Here is a 17,590-nt window from a genome sequence, read left to right on the forward strand (position 1 = left end):
TTGTTGAACTGCATTCTGTTGTTTTCTGCCCACTTGTCTAACCTGTCCAGGTCTGCTTGCAGCTGTTCCCTGCCCTCCGGCGTGTCCACTTCGCCCCATAGCTTAGTGTCATCTGCAAACTTGGACAGAGTACATTTCACCCCCTCGTCCAAGTCGCTGATGAAGACATTAAAGAGTATCGGTCCAAGCACCGAGCCCTGCGGGACCCCACTGCCCACACTCTTCCAGGTCGAAACCGACCCATCCACCACGACTCTCTGGGTGCGACCCTCCAGCCAATTCTCCACCCACCGGACTGTGCAGTCATCCAAGTCACAGCCCCTTAACTTGTTCACCAGTATGGGGTGGGATACCGTGTCAAAGGCCTTCCTGAAGTCCAAGTATACGACATCCACCCCTCCTCCTGCGTCGAGGCGTTTTGTGACCTGGTCATAAAAAGAGACTAGATTGGTCAGGCACGATCTACCTGCCACGAACCCGTGCTGGTTTCCCCTCAGCATAATTTGTCCTGCCAGGCTCTCACAAATGTGAGCCTTGATGATTTTCTCAAAGATTTTGCCAAGGATGGAGGTGAGACTGACTGGCCTATAGTTACCCGGGTCCTCCTTCCTCCCCTTCTTGAAAATGGGAACCACATTGGCCCTTTTCCAGTCCTCCGGGACTTGACCCGTGCGCCACGAGCATTCAAATATTCCCGCCAGTGGCTCTGCAATGATGTCGGCCAGTGCCTTCAGTACCCTCGGATGGAGCTCATCCGGGCCTGCCGACTTAAAGGCATCCAGTTCCTCCAAGTGACCCTGCACCACCTCAGGGTCCACGCATGGAAGTCTGGTGCCTTGCTGCTGCCTCCCTACACTCCCAGTGAGAGACTTGTCCTGCCTCTCGCTTAGGAACACTGAGGCGAAGAACTCGTTGCGGAGTTCAGCCTTGTCCCCTCTGTCCGTCACCAATTGTTTCTGCCCATTTAGCAGGGGTCCTATTCCTCCCTGGGCCTTCCTTTTACTCCCTATATATCTAAAAAACAATTTCTTATTGTCTTTTACTTGGGTTGCCATCCTCAGCTCCATGGTAGCTTTGGCCTGTCTAACTGCCTCCCTACAAGCACGAGCAGAAGAGGTATATTCCTCTTTGGTGATCTCTCCCTGTTTCCACTTTTTATGTGCTCCCCTTTTGGCCCTTAGTCTCCCCAGGATTTCTCTGGTCAGCCAGGGAAGCCTCCTGGCCCCTTTCCCTCTTTTACCTCGCACGGGGATCGTCTCGCTTTGTGCTCGAAGGATAGCTTCCTTAAGGCACAGCCACCCTTCTTGGGCTCCCATCGTTTCAAAACTACTACTCTGCAGTGCATCCTTCACTAATCGCCTGAGTTTGCTGAAATCAGCTTTCCTAAAGTCCAGCACGTTCACCCTACTGGTTACCTTACCCACTCGACGCTTTATGTTGAATTGTACTTTTAGGTGATCACTGTCCCCCAGATGGCTACCGATCTGTAGGTCCCCTACTATGTCATCCCCCGTTGCCAATACCAGATCCAGTAAGGCATTCCCCCTAGTGGGACCATGTACCTCCTGCGTCAGGTGGAGGTCCTGTACGCAGGTTAGAAACCTGCGTGAGCGGTGGGACTTTGCTGTCTGTGTCTCCCAGCAGATGTCCGGGTAGTTTAGGTCCCCCATGACCACCGCCTCTTTAGCTTTTATGGTCTCTGAGAGTTGCCTCAGGAGCCCCAAATCTATTTCTTCCCCTTGATGTGGGGGTCTGTAGCAGACCCCTACCACCAAATCCTTTTCTCCTTGCCCCCCATGTAGCCTAACCCACAGTCCTTCTACTTCCTCATCCTTTGATTCTGTCTTGATGAGGGTTGATGTATATTGCTCCTTAACATAGAGCGCAACCCCTCCCCCCCTCTTCCCCACTCTGTCCTTTCTGTACAATCTATAGCCCTCAATATGTACCGCCCAGTCGTGGGATGGATCCGACCAGGTTTCCGTCAGCCCCACTAAGTCGTAGTCATTTAGTGCAACCAGGAGCGCTAGTTCATCCTGCTTGTTCCCCATGCTCCTAGCATTAGTATATAGGCACTTGAGCCCTGTGACTGGTGCTTTTGCTACCCCCTCGCTCCAAGTCCTAAAGGGCTTTTTGTCTCTAACCTTCCCGTTCCTTACCTGTGCCGTATTGCTGTCCACCCCCTGTCTTTCACGTTCCCAAAGCTCTCTTTCTTCAGGCTGGGCTGTCTTTGTGGGTGCCACCTGGTTTGGTGGTCCACAGCCTCCCCCACCCTCATCTTCCCCTCCCCCCGACGAGCCTAGTTTATGCTTGACAAATATGACTGAAATAAAGTGTGGGGGTGCCAGATTTTTTTGTGTTCTCTAGTCCTGTTTAGTTAATGCTTCAGGTTGATTTTACAGTGTTTATTCTCGTGCTGGTAGTATGAACTGTTTCTATTAGACTCATAAAATTCTGAAGCCAGCATTGTCAGCTACTTCTTTTTGTATTTATTAGCCAGAGTGAGTCATATTTTGACACACTTGTTGGCACTGAAGAGATCCTTACTGTCATGTAGCCCAGTTGATTGCAGTAGAACTACTGAAGAGGGTAAGATATGACCAGGGATCTGGGTTTTCCGTTTCCCACTGAAAAGAAACGAGGATTTTCCATTTTAACTGAAAAAAACATGATTTCTCATTTTAACGGAAACACATGGACTTTCCACTTTTGCAGAGCTCTCTGCAGGCTGGCAGAGTTCCAGCCTGCAGGGGACTAGGGGAATGGGAGGAGGGCGGTCAGGCAGGGACCATGTGTATGTATATTGGGGGTGAGCAGTTCTTTTGTCTGGAAGGTCACTTAATGAGTGGCGCGCTGTCGAGAGCCACAAGGGTAGCCCTGTCTCTTGACAGGTGCTCTGCTCCCTGATCACCATCTTGGGACTGGAAGTCCTGCTCCTAAACCCTGACCTTTAATGCCAGAAGTCCCTCCTTTTGCCCCTCAGAAACGCTCCTTTTGGGAGGGGAGGGTTGCCATCTTGGAACCAGAAAATAAAATCATACACTAAAAGTCAAACACCTGGTATTTTAACTTTGTTACAAAAAATATTTTGTCATGATTTGTGATTGCGTAGTATAGCTAGAGATGACTGGATAATAACTCAAAAATAAACTTGCCTTTACTCTTGTATATTGTGGGGCGGGGTGATTGGGGATGTGTGTGGTGGGGTGTGGAGGATATGTGTATGTGGGGAGGTTTGTGATGGGGTGCATCTGCGTGTATGGGGGGCAGTAGGGGTGTATATGTGGGGGCAGGTTGTGGGGGGTGAGGGGAGACCCCCCCACGCTATCCCCTATGGTGCACAGGACCTGTTGGTGGGGCCAGCCGCAGCAGCAAGTGGCAGGGGCACTTGGGGCGCTCATGCCCAGTGCAGGTGCTGCCACCTGTGGCATGCGGCTCCAGTCAGCGCTGCACATAAAGTCAAGGAGTGCAGCCAAGCCAGCCCGCCTCTATCAAATCGGATTCCCTGCAATGCATGTCCAGCTCACCTGCCACCAGGGGAAGCCCTGTGATGGACCCAGCTGCCTGTGCAGGTCCCAGAACTCCTCCAGAAGAGGAGGGGAGCCCTGGCCCCTGTTTGCCCGCGAGTCCTGGGACCTGTGTGGCAGGGAGTAGTGAAGGCAGCTGGCTCCATTGTGGGGGCTTCTCCTGGTGGCGTACAAGTGTGGGAGCTGCATGTGTGCTGCAGGGAGCCCTGCACAATAGAGGTGGGCTGGCCAGGCTGCACCCTTTGCCTCCATGTGCAGCACTGGCCAGAGCTACACTCCGCCAGCAGCAGCGCCTTAACTCAGCAGAAGCGCCCTGAGTGTCCCTGCCTACTGCTGTTGCTGACAGTGGGAGCTGTGCGCCATGGGGGGGGGAGTGTGTGGGTGGTCCCCAAGCTCCCTCCCACCCACAACTTGCCCACTTGAGTTTCGCACTCCCGCCTCCCCCCTGGGTGCTCACTTTGTGTGCTGCCAGCCCCAGACTCATGCTTTCTGCTCCCACCCAGCTGCACCCCCACCCCCACCACTTCCCTACCTGGTGCCCAGATCAACCAGGGTGCTGGGGAAGCCAAGCACGTCTCCCGCTGACTACAGCAATGGCAGAAGCAGCACTGTCCAGAAGCTGTTCATGCTGGCTGGGATGGACACGTTGGGGGTGGGGGGAGGGTTGTATATGTGGGTGCCTTGCTTCCACCCTCATGGGCAGAAGGGCTGAGTGGGGTACAGTTAGTTGGTGGGCAACCATGGGCTGGATGAAATTGCCTGGTGGGCTAGATAAGGGCTGCAGGTCATATTTTGCCCACCCTGGAAGTATATGAACATGGCTGCCAAGCAGCCTGGAGAGCAGCTTCCGCAGGTAAGTCTGGCAGGGCGGGGGAGTGAGGCCCCCGTAGGGAGGGAGGTAGTTGGGCAGGGCTGGGTCTGTCGCCCAGCTGGGATGGGGCTTGGGGTCTGGGGCCAGAATACGTGGGAGCAGAGCCCTGGCAGTGAGTGGGTCGGGGCCGTGGGTGGCTTGTCATGGGGCTGAGGGAGGGGCTGACACCCCGCTACTGTGTGCACTCCGGGGTGGGGAGGGTGCACAGAGGGAACATGTGCCCTCCAGATCTGTGCTTAGGACAGGGGAACAGGCAGGCTGCCCACTGCAGGCTCAAGCTCCTGCCCTGCTGCCCTCCCTCTGGGGCCTCCACAGCCTAGCAGGCAGCGCCCAGCATGGCAGAGCAGGGAAGCGGGGGGAAGCTCCATGCTGCTGCAAGCCCTACACCAACCTGGCGAGCTGTCCCTTGCCCCCCTGGCAGCGGTGGGGTGCACAACTCTGCACTGCCGCCCCTGCTACTGCCAGGTGGGCAGGAGGCACTTTGCCAGGGTGGCAGAGGGCTTGCAAATGCTAGGAGGTTCCCTGCCCAGCCCCACCCTGCCCTGCTGTGCCAGGTCCTACCCACTGGCCCACAGAGGCCCCAGGAGGAGGGCAGCAGGGCAGGGAGCCCGAGCACACAGCGACCAGCCCACCTCTGCCTTCCCTACAGGCTCCACACTTGCTGTGCTGTCCACCGGGGATGAGGGGCCAGGCTCCACACTGCTTCCCACTTGGGCTGTAGCAGCCACCACTTCCCAATGGTGGCAGCCAAGGCTTTTGCCCTGCTGTGGGCAGGGGGGAGCCGGGGGGGGGGACGGGCCCCGTAGCCTTGGCAGCTGGGGACCCGCTTCGGCAGGGCTGGGGGAGCAGAGGGCTGTGGGTGAGGGGGGTGAATGTCACCAGCAGGGCCAGGGGCTCTGGGTGAGGAGTGAGGCGCACCTGCAGGGTTGGGGGGCTGTGGGTGGGGAGTGAGGGGCCTGAATCTGTGTCCTGGTGAGCAAAGGGGGAAGAGGGAGCTCTAATTTTCCACAATAAAATACCCAAAATCAAATACCAAAATGTACAGGTACTTAGAATTAATTTTATTGTAGTGATTGAGGTGCTTGTAGATTTCCAAATTGCTTTAAAATTGTAAATATATCAGTAAAACACTGTGTTCAGCTGGTACCTATATATATAGTGGTGTTTCATTTTAATTGCAGATTTGGGGTTTTTATCAGAGATTTTGTAGTTTTTATCAGAAAATTTTCAAGTTAAACAGAGAAAACCAGAATCCATGGATATGACTTAGCACAAGGCTGTGAGGATCTGGCCCTAAAATAATAGAACAGATCAGCTGATCTGCTTCCCTCCCTCTTTCTCACACCCCCCCCCCCATACAATAAGGTATCAGTAGATGTATCTGGATGTGAAAAAATTAAAATGTTTAGATTTCAAGGGTCACAGGAGACACTGAGCCACAAGTTAAATGCAAATTAAATGTTATGATTATTTATCATTTTAAAAAATTGTCCTTTCTTTGCAAAGGGGCACTATCAAGTTAAAAACATGTTTAAAAAATCTCTTATCTGTGTTGTTATATCCATTGCTTTATATTTAATAGCTATTCACAACAGCTGAATAGACTGTAGCCTACAAAAGCTTATGCCTCTGAACCGAGTTAGTCTGTAAGGTGGCACCATGTCCTGCCTTCTGTCTGTGTTTTCGTAAAAGCTTTTTATTGAAGACAGAATATGGGAGGGATTGCTCCTAAACTCTTAATACAGTTTGCTTATGCTTTTTGCATTTTTCTTGCCTCACACCATGAAAATAGATTTGGCACTTTTAAAATTAGCATAACTTTCTGACTCTTGGGCACTAACGTTATGCAGGTATGTTCCTGCAAGGAAACACAGTTTTAAGAATTGACCTCCAATGGAATTAAGTTTTTCACAATGGTAATGGGAACACTTCTTTTTGGTTTTTCCTGTTTTACAACAGTTGAGCCAGTTTTGAATGACAGTATCCAGTTAGTGGTGAGTATATTAAACAAAAAAAGAAAAAAAGAATTGATTTTAAATATAGCCCTGTCCATGTGCCAGAAGGCTGTGGGGGGGGATGTTTGCATATTTTGTGTATCACAAAATTAATTAGACACACAAAATAGTTATTGCAGCCTTGTAGAAAAGATGCTGTTGCTTTGCAAAGAAATGGTTTGTAAAGTCACCAGGTAAATATAAAGGTAAATAGTCACCTAAAATATCAAGTGAGAAGGGGAAAGGAGTCAGACTAGATTTCCAGGGTTCTTAAACCAATACTTACTCTCTCTCTCTCTCTCTCTCCCCCTTCCTCCCTCCCTTTTGCTTTCAATTCCTCCAGCATCACATGACCCAGACAGTGATGAGAAGCCTTGCACTGCTGCAGATGCTGCGGTTACATTTTCAGCCTTGACAATAGCTCAGAAGGAAAATCAAGCGTGCCACCGAGTGCTGCCTCCTTTGACTTTAAAGAAGCCCTGTTTGTTGAGCCCTCCTTCTCCTCTGAGACTCACTGATGTACCTGAGCACGCTTCAGATGACTCCTCCGCGCACGCCATTTCTCTTACATCTTGTGTTACAAAGGGCATGAGCTCCTGGTCTCTGCCAGGCGATTGTGAGAAGGCTCCATTCACAATTATGGAGCCTGGAGGCATGTCAGCTCTGACTGGTGACTGCTTGATGCAGCCGAGCCGGACCTGTCTGGGCTGCTTTATTGAATCAAAGGACGGCATTGATGCAGAGCCGGGAATAAGCTTGAAAGTGGGTGATATAAATAGGGATTATGACACCTGTTCAGTCTCTGATATAGGGATTCACTGCATGAGCACAGGAGAAACCATGAGATACGGAGATCAACTGCTTTCAGACCAGCTTTTAAGCTTCCCTATGCATAAATCGAGGGCAGCAGACAAAAGAGATGCGGAAAAATCTGACAGCGATTCAGAGGACCCCACTCAGAAAAATTATTACGAGGGATTACTATTGGACAAATGCAATGGCGAGGAACCTTTACTAACAAATCCAAACCAGGAATGGGGCTATTTTGAATCTTTCATTAGTGAAAGTAAAATTGAGCTGCTTGACCTTTGCTCCAAAAATGAGCTTTCTGTAAATCTGTTTTCTGAGGAAGATGTGGATAATTACATGTTTGATGATGATGATTCAACCTTGGGAAGTGATGTCTGCTCCTTAAAGATTAGATATGAATCTTTCCAGGACAATGTGAAGGAGAAAACCAACGCCCTGCAAGAGGATGCCCAGTTCAATTTCTTCCCCAGCGTGTTTGGCAACTGCACTAAAAGGGACAGCAGGAGTGCCCTGAAGAGAGGGGCTGCCTGTGGCACTGACCCTTCCCAGTTCAAAACTGAAGAGGGCATCATCTGGGGGGAAGAGGACGAGGATGGGGAGGAGGAAGATGGGGAGGAGGAGGAGAAAGCTGCCTTAAATAAATCTTGCAACAGTACAGAGGTGGTGCAGTACATAGGCCCCAAAAGAAGCCACTTCTTGGACTCTGTGAATTCCACAGAGGACTCTGGGGAGTTCAGTGACGACAGCACCTGCACAGAGTCCTCGTACGATGTGCTGCGGGATATAAAGGACTGTAGCAGATACCTGTCCAGGGAACATTCCACATCCTTCATTCAGCAGAACTATGGGCTGCGGGCAAAAAGGAAAGTGCGCTACAGCGATGACTACCTGTATGACGTGGATTCCATCGAGAACGAGAAAAATCTGGACAAGAAAGAGTGGGCTCCGGGTGGGCCCAAAGAAGAGGATGATGATGAGTGGTGCCCAAAGAAAAGGCGGAAAGTCTCTCGCAAGGAGCCGCCAGTGATCATAAAGTACATCATCATTAACAGGTTTAAAGGGGAGAAGCATATGCTGGTGAAGCTCAGTAAAGTCGATGCCAATGAGACAACAGTTACCCTAAATGAGGAACTGCTCAGTAAATATGAAAAACTGGCCCCTTTGAAAGGCTTCTGGCAAGAGAGGCAGCAAAGCCGGCTGGATTTTCTTAGATCATCTCTCTATCACAAACAGAATTTCTATTTAAATGGCTCAGATGCCTCATTCCTTCCTCACCCAAGAAAGCGAAAATGCAAACTAGCAAACCGGCATAGGATTCAAAGAATTAAAGCCATTGAGCAATCAGTGAACAAGCTGGGCTCTTGCTCCTCTGATCAGAAGCAGCCTTGCAGCAGTAAAGAGGATGCAGGCCTGAAAGGGATGCAAGCATTAGCCATAGCTACCCCCGGCTGTGCAAACGGATTACATTTGAATGACATCACAGGCATTGCCTCAGTGAAGTGCAAATCGCAGGAAAGGGAATATAAGGGGACAGAGAGGAAAGTGCTACGCAGAATCAAATTCAAAAGTGAAGCCAGGTTGAAATGCAAGAAAATCAAAGCAGCCGCCAGTACAGTGGAGGTCTCCCCTGCTTTGGAAAATCAGGACTCTGCAGCTAGTTTGAAGGATGAGACTATTCCTTGTGCTTCAGATGGCTCCCATCTTTCTGAGTGCCATGAAGATAAGGCTAATAAAAATTCAACATTTCTAACATCCACCTGCTCTGCAGACAAGCCTCTGCCATCTGCAAATATCACCACCAATGTACCCCTGATCCCTGGAGGGTATCTACAGACATTGCTAGATGCTTCGGATTTGTCGAGTAACACTGGTATCTCATACTTCACCCAGCATCCCTCGGAGCAGTCGCATTCGCTCCCCAGCATCATTCAGGCAGAAAAGCAGTTCTCTGCTCTGCAGCCTGCCCAGAGCTGCGTGCTGTCCCCGCCTTCAGAATCTGAGCTGCAACAGTCTCCCGGCCACTTAGATATCGAGCAGGGCAACTTCAGCACCATGTGGCCGGCAAACAAGGCCACCGGGGGCAACCATCAGGAATTTGCAAGTGACATGAGGGAGGCATCTGTGCTGTCAAATGAGTTTGGTGGCTCCGCAGGTGCAGACAACCTCCCAGCCTCTGGATACAGTCAAGTAAATCTGAATAGCAGCAAATTGCTATACCAAAAAAATTATATGCCAGATAACCAACAAGTGCAGTCTGATGATTCTTATCAGTCATGTCATTTTAATAATGGAGAGGGGTGCTTTCATTTCCAGCGAGGTACACTTAGTACAGATGATGGCAGACTCATTAGTTTTGATTCAGTGGGCTCACTGTCAGTTAGTTCTAGCAATTACAGTTCTTTAAGTTTAAAATCTTGTGAAAAGGATGGTGAAGATGATATTAATGATGATTTCTTGGCCCACTGCAGTCCCAAGCTAGTGATCCAACAAAGCATAGATGAAATAACCCCTTTGAAAGAGTCCACAGATCTTTTAGACATCTCCAACTTCACACCCGATAAGTTCCGTCAGTCATCACTTTCGGAGATGTCTCCTCCAGACACTCCGAACCTTTCCCCTCAGATAACTGGGTCAGACACCAAACCACTAAGCAATCTGAAAGGTTTCCAGGAGAGCACCCAGACAGCGCTAAGCAATTCTGATAAGGTCAAGTGGAACTGTGGGGTCCTTCAGACCCAAGATCAGGCAGATAATGGGTTTTCTTTAAATAATCATCAATTTCAGTTCCATATGTTCAACGATGAAGATTCTGTCAGCCTCCTTGAAAAAAGTCCATGCTTGTCAACATTTAATGAGCCATCTGGTCAAATTAGCACCAATAGCAAAGTGTCAAAATCTAAGAGGAAAAGTTCATCCAGCAAGAACATGGGTACAAACCAAAGCTCTTCCCAGAAAAACACTAGGAAAAAATCTCCCAAAGCCAACAAAGGAACTGATAAGCCGCAAGGTAAAAACTCCAGGCAGGCTCCCAAAACAACAAGAAAAGGGAAAAATGCAGCAGGAGTCAATGGTGAAAAAGCTCAAGCAGTTGGCAGCAGGGCAGTCAGTCAGTTAAATAATACAGCCTCAACAACAAAGGCACTTGCTGACTGCATTCAGCACTGCAGCCCAACCTCTGTAAAGATAGGGAAGCATAATGGACTATCTGGTGAATGGTCACTGGGAAAAGACAATAGTACAGGCTGGTCTGAAACTAGTATAGGAAACACTAACAACCTCCTTGATGATGATCAAAGGGAATTTGAGGAACCTTCCAATATTTTGTCTAATATTGCATCTGGAATGGCAGATGTTCAGAGATTTATGATGGCCTCAATTGAACCGTTGTGGGGGCCTGTGGGTCATAACAGTGTCCCAGATATATTCCGGTCGCCTGAATCTAACAGCCTGAAATTGAAAACTCTTAAAATTTTGGCAGGGACATCACAGGAGTCCAAGAAAAAGGTGAATGGTAATTCTCCGGGAACTGCAAAGAATCACAAGTCAAGCAACAAGGGCTCAAGCAAAAATAATGGCAAAGCCACAACCTGTGATCCCAATCGCCCCAATTGTTCAACTGGGTATAATACAGACATTCACACTCCCTTTTTTGATAAAAGTTATAGTAACCTGAGCACTTTAGGCAATAATGGACCTACCCATAAAAAGCTGTACCGTCATAAATCAAGTTCTAAATCACTGAGGGATGAGAACTGTAAAGTAAAGCGAACAGACCGTGAACAGACCCATAAGGATCCATCTGTGACAGCTTCTTTTGAAAAACTGAGGTAATGCTGCACCAAACTGGCTGGAATGCACCCTTAACTTTCCTACTACCTGCTAAGCCCGCTGTTCCTCATTTTTTCCTTCCTGAAAGCAAGAGTTGCATGAAAGAGACATTCCCCTTTTACAGTTTTCTTTTTTTTTTTTTTTTAAATGCATGAAAATACTTATTACTTGCAAGCTACCTAAAAGAATGACCAATTTTCTGGCTTGGCTGGGGTTAAAAAACTAACAAGGCTACTCTTTTCTGCTGTTTGGCTTCTTCGGTTTTTAATTACTTATTTATTGAAAAAAGAAACCCACAAAACATTTAATTACATGCTCTTTTTAATGATTTTGAAAAGGAGAGACTTTTTTTTGAACATTTTGTAAAAAACAAAACACAAAAAAGAGGTTATGCATCCAAAAGCCAAGATACCGAAACTAAAGGCTCTTTAGTTTGAAAATGAAAACTCATTCATAATTGAGCTTCATGTGGCAATTTTGAGTGCTTTCTAGCCCCCTCTGCTGTTTATATCCTAACCTGCATCATAAAGCTTCATCTACTATATCAGAGTTTAAAGCATATGATCCTATGTGGTGACTCCACAAGAGCTAACTAAGATGGCATAAAATGTTTGATTTTTCTGCAGGGAATCAGACTTCATTCTTCTTAAGGCAGAAACAACATTTTTGGTTTTTCCTGTGTTTGAAGAAGAGACTCCTTTTTCTAGAAAGACGTTTGATGTTTGTTTTTTTTGTTTTTTGTTTGTTTCTTTCAAAATATGCCTTGTGGTATGTTGAAATGTAAGTGCTGAAATGAAGAGTTTGAAATTGTGGGAATTTTATTATTTGAAAGCAAACCTAATCTGGTATTCTCTGTGAAAGACTGTTTTAAAAGTCATACTGTTGTACAGTAGTTTATGCACTATTGCCCACAACAACAAAAAATTGTGCCAAACTATGAACAAGTGACTGTATTGTACATATTTTTACTTCTCTATCAACATTGGGTTGTGAGTGTTTTCTGCAGCTATGCCTTTTGGTTTTACTATAAACATTCCAGTGATTATGTATTAACCACCCCTATGAAAGCACCTGTAACTCACAATGAAATGATGTTCACTTATACAACTTACCAAAAGTTTTATGGACATGACTAAAAGTGTGCCAAATTTACTTACCTCATTTCATGGATTCACCCTGCGGTTTAAAGCTCACAAAGGAAAAAAAAAAGAACTTTAAAACTGATGCTGGGAAAATGTAATCTCCTCTCTTTAGAAACATAAGCAGAAAAAAAAAACCCATAATGATGAAATTTTGAGTTTCATTATAGGTGAGAGTTGAAATGTTGGAGGAATTCAGAAAATCACTCAAGGTAAGTTTGACAGGAACTCAAACTGCATTTACAGACTGCAAAACAGCTGCTTTTCAAGTGTCTGTTTTCTTAAAGCAAAATCTGTAGCTGAAGATCATTTGAAGTGCAAAGTTATATTGCTGATACTTTGTATCTCAGTTTTATATATTTTATAATAACCTGGGATAAATTCTAAAATAGTTATAAAATCAAAACTAATACATTTCATATATTTCTTGCTGTTTATTTTTATTTGCGTAATTTCTTACATTTTTATGCTGATCCTGTCAAAAGTGCTCTCATATCATTGCTTTGGTGTTTTTCTAAGTGTTTAACCTTGCAATGCCAATATTGTTTGAAAATTTAAAAAATGAAAATCATTAATTTTGAATGCAATGATGAATTTTTTGCTTTCATTCCGTACATAACATAAGAGAAAACGGAACTATTTGTGATCTCACCAAGTCTGGGCCAGATCATAAGCAAGTGGACTTTATTAAGACGGTGATAAGTATTGAATGCTAAACATGTTATCAAAAGGCCTTATTTCTAACCCTACCCACTGCACCCTCACCCTCCAACAGCAAAACAAACAAAAATTCACTTATTTTCCTTGTGCAACTGAGAGCCTGTGCATTTTGCTGCTGATTTGTTATGAAACCTTGATATGCAAGAGACCTGCTAACTAGGGAACTTATGGGAGCCGCGGGAGGTAAGGTTAGGACACACATTATGCAATAGACAATTACAGGTACAAGGAGAGGGGCCTTAAAAGCAATCTAATAGATCACTTTTCAACATACGAGCATAGCGGTGGTGTTTCCAAATAGATTCAGATAGACTTGGAAGTGTTTTCATATAAGAATATTCCTTTCTGTCATAGTAAGGGCAGAATTGGAAGTGGCTTCTCTTTGTCATATTAAAATTAGCAAAGACAGATCATTCTCAACTTGAGAGTTGTGAAGAATCAGAGATGGGACCGATTTGCAAACTTCTGACTTGGGCATGCTGAAGCCATGGCACCACTCCCTGTGGCTACACAGTAGCCTGGGCGTTAGTACTGTTTTCAAACAGTGTTAAGCCCTTCTTGGGGAGCAGGAGATGGTGCTACAGCTCACAGCCAGTCCTCTGCCTCAGTGCATCAGGGGTGATAGCAGTGCTCTCCTGTCTTTCATCCTTGGAGAGACAGTCTGGACTGATGTAATGACAAAGTAAGGATGGTGTTTTGTATTTATATAGCAATCCAAAATTCATTGCTCCATAAAAGAAAGCGTTGCTACAATAACTGTGATGTTTAGAGCCACTTCCAATTCTGCACAAGGGGGTGGGAAGGAGGCTGCTTTCACTGCTGTTTTGGATGTTTAGGCTGCTGCTCCTATGGAGCCAGAACAGGCCCAGCTTTAGGAAATAGCAGTTCCCTGCCCTTTGACCCAGAACTGCCATTTGAAAGCACATTTCTGTTGGCCTGCATTGTATTATGTGTGTTTAACATATAATTATATGACTCATAATAAGGTACATTGTACTGAAACATACAGCAATATATATTGCATTTGAGAAATGTGCAATAGGACATGAATATAGTACATAAAACATATTGACTATTTTGTTGTCTCTTGAAAGCCCATTAATACCCAATTACCATGCATTTCAGTACAGTGTTAATTACAGATGCCATCTGCCTTGACTCTCTTTCTCAACCTTCTGTCTCTCATCTCTTTGCCTTCTTTGACTCTGTCACCCCCTGACTGCACCATAATTTCTTAACACCAAATGCCTGAGAAACAAAAGCCTTCGAGGTGAAATGCTGCCCCAGCTCCCTTCCTGACTCCCCTAGCCTCTGCAAAGTCACCCCTAACCAGGCTTCCAAGACCACAAATGTTGGAATTCCCCTTGAACCAAATTTCTGTCCTCTCTCCTTTTACCTTCTCTGTGCACCCACCTGTCACTACCTCGAGAACATTATCATAATGCATCTTTAACTTGTCCCTTGCCAAAAATTCATTCCTGCTTCCACTGCTTCTTCTCTTTGCTAGCGCACTTTGCTCTTTCATAGTACTGCTCTCGAAAGGTAACTGTGGCTAGATTCCCCTCTCAGTCCAGGATTGCCATACCCTGGCCTTTGGCCATTTCTAAATCTCTTTGGATTCCCAGAACCTCCACAGGTTCGCTTTACTTTCCCATTTTACTCATCCCTCCCTCTTTAGATCCACCCAGACCTCCACTCTCTCTCCTCATGACCCTCTACCATTCTACCCTTATGCGCGCTGCCCACTCTACCTGAGGAGCTCACTTCAAGCCACAAAGCCATTTCCTTATTTTTCAGCTCCTTAAAGTTCCTTTTTCACTGTAGCTTGTTTGACTCTTGCTGTAAAACCATTTTATGATCCTCTGTATGAAGGATGCTATATACATTGTATGGTATCCTTATTCTCTTGTGATGTACTGTACTGCAAATCTGGCAGATTTCAGTTTTGGTGAGTTATAATCATCAGCTAAATTAGAAAACACATAGGGACAGCCTAATCAATTTAAAGGACCTGCGCGTGACCTGGCTTAGATCGGAACAAGCTTGGGTCAGTTTAATATGGCCCAATTTCATTTGCTCTCATTCCAATTCCAAGAATTGTGGTGAGCAAGATTCCTGTGCTGGAAAGAGTTGAGGTAAGGAGAATGCTGCATCTGCTAGTCCTAGTTCTAGCAGGAATGTTTGGTGCCTCCTGCAGTTTTAGAGAAATGATCCATTTTCTTTTTGTAAATACACTGTGAGGAATATTTCCTTTACAAGTAAAACCCACCCCCAACAGCCTGATTTTTAAATTAGCATCTCCAAAGCCCATAGTTTTGTTGGAGGTACTTGCATATAGAGGTTTTGTAAATATAAAAAAGATCAAGGATGGGGAATTTGATTAATCACGAAGCATAAAAGAACTGATGTTCACTGCTTGTCCTTCTCTCTCCCTCTTTTCGTATTTATTTTTTTAGTGTAGAACTTCCTTGAATAAGGATCTAGAATTATGAACTAAAACCCTGATTCAGCATGGTTTTTAACCATGTGAAAGCTAATAGGACTATGCCTGTACTTCAACTTGAGCCCGTGCTTCTACGTCTTGCTGAATCAAGGCTTTAAATAGGGAGAAGAAATTGTCATGGGTTCAGCTGGTTTATACTTGTTATGTGAAACAGTTGCCATGGGGGTAGTTTTTTATTTAAATAGTCAGGACTGCTGTTGCTTTCTGGCATTGTAGCTCAATCCGCCATGAACCAAAAGAAAGACATTTTTAACTATTTTAATCCTCCACCCACTGGGCCAGATTCTTCTTTCACTTAGGCCTCAGTCTTGCAAAGCACTTGAGTGTGGGCAGACCTTGAAGTACATGACCAGATGGGACTGGTTCTAAAAACCTGTAGCACACTTAAAGGAGGTGTAAGTGGTTTGCAGGATCGACGCCCTGCTCAGAGGCACGAATCGGCTGGATTGAGGCCTCGCCATTGCATAGGCAGGTGTAAGGGAGAAGAGAATCCATGCATTTGGGGCAGGATCAGGCTCTTGGTCTGAATTTCTCAATTCGGTGTGTTGGACTTTGCCTGTGCAGGTTCCAGGAAATTTAATGGAAGCTGCGGGGTTTAAGTCACTGCCATCTATTTGAGAATGTGCCTCTATCTTTTCAGTGTATAAAATAATGCAAAAAATGAAGTACAATGTCTGTGGTAGAAGCAAAGCTTTTTCAAATCCGTTTCTCAGGTAAACAAGTGACACTAATGACAATGGAGTAACAGCCATCTAAGAGAATTTGGATCATATAAAGGAGGATGCCCTCAATCTCACAGGATAGTTGGGTTGCTAGACACGTTTACTGAGCCTTTGAACGCTTGGTGCAAAAGGAAACAAGAAGTGAAATTTGTATTCACGGCTACCCTTCGATAGCGAGAAAAATGTACATTTCAAAAGCACAAAGGGAAAACTTAAAAAAAAAAAAAAAAGAAAATATAAAAAAGAAAGATACCAGTTAAACTCCTTTTGTCTTTTACTCCCAGTGGGAAGCAGGGTAGAAATCTAAGGAGATGCTCTGTTTCACTGCCTGCAGCGCTGGCTGTGGACATTTTGACTGCTGCCTACAGAGATTTGAATGTACTGCTCCTTAAGTTAACTTCCATAGAACTAGAGGCACCTCTTTAGTAAGTTGCTACTGCTTTATGGTGCTAAAGAAAACTTTTATCCCCCCCCTTAAGCATTTAGGAAATATTAAATGGCCCTTTTTATGAATGTAACATATCCATTTCTGTTTAACATTTTACACTGCAATTTTAACATGTTTGGAAATTATTTGCCTTTTTTCTTTTAGAATAAGCTTTATAAATATTCTGTAGAGTCAATTGAAGTATAATTCTTAAGGATCACTCTAAGACGCCTACAAAATCTTGTATATTTTTAAGTGTGCCAATTTGTAAAATATTTTGTAAGTGTATATTTTTCTTAGAAAAGTGCTGTGAAGTGTTTGTATGTGTGAGGTTTCCCTTTTTTTGCACCTTCGGGTGTTAATAAAAGGATGTATACTTAAAAGTTTCTGGTTTTAAAAACCAAAATACAAAGAAAAAAATTAAACTTTTGTTGGGAATTTTGTAATAAAAAGAAATGTTGTGAAAGAGTGTAGTGATATTGTGTAAAGGAAACTGGAACATTTGTGAGCGCTTTGCTGTTTTATAGATCCTCTTGTAAATTATTCTTGTAATATTTTTGGTTTTGTTGTTCTTGTTGCAAAGGTTTTAAATATTTGTGACTGACTCTGTATGGTGAAAATGTCATATTGTTAACTTGCTGAGTTTTGTTATATTGTTTATGGAATAAATAAAAAATTAAAAATCTCATTTTAAGATCATGTATGAAGAAGGAATTAAACTCCCATTTGTTGAACATTAGACATGTACTGCATTTCCTCATATAGAAGGCACCTCGTTTCTGAATGTAGGAAACAAAAATCTTTCCTAGAAAATTCTGGTGAGTAGCAGTAGGTAACTGAGGAGCTGCTCCTGGGGAGGGAGTGCTGCGGGAAAGGGGAAAGAGAAGGTGTCCACAGCCAGCAGGTAAGCAGGAAGTCCACGTGTCCAGCATGTGCAGCTTTACTTTTGCTCCCCTCTTCTCCCTCCCCCCTCAAAAGCAGAAATTGCTGTTACCATATTTCCTTGCTTATAATGCACACCACAGTTTCCAGCAGCTGAGTTTTAGAAC

At 45.2% G+C, this 17,590-nt stretch overlaps 1 protein-coding gene across 1 annotated transcript in view; it reads left to right on the forward strand.

Annotated features, from left to right (window-relative positions):
- Positions 1-16,806, forward strand: part of NEXMIF (neurite extension and migration factor) — a 120,742-nt gene extending 103,936 nt beyond the window's left edge. The window contains 3 exon segments of the mRNA XM_090060306.1: positions 6,736-11,029; positions 11,657-11,760; positions 11,763-16,806. Of these exon segments, the coding sequence (XP_089916432.1) occupies positions 6,736-11,029; positions 11,657-11,760; positions 11,763-11,821 (4,457 nt within the window). The 3' untranslated portion in view covers positions 11,822-16,806.
- The last annotated feature ends 784 nt before the right edge of the window (positions 16,807-17,590 follow it).

Source organism: Crocodylus siamensis, chromosome 8 (assembly GCF_052110815.1).
Source record: "Crocodylus siamensis isolate JL-2025a chromosome 8, ASM5211081v1, whole genome shotgun sequence".
NCBI lineage: Eukaryota > Metazoa > Chordata > Crocodylia > Crocodylidae > Crocodylus > Crocodylus siamensis.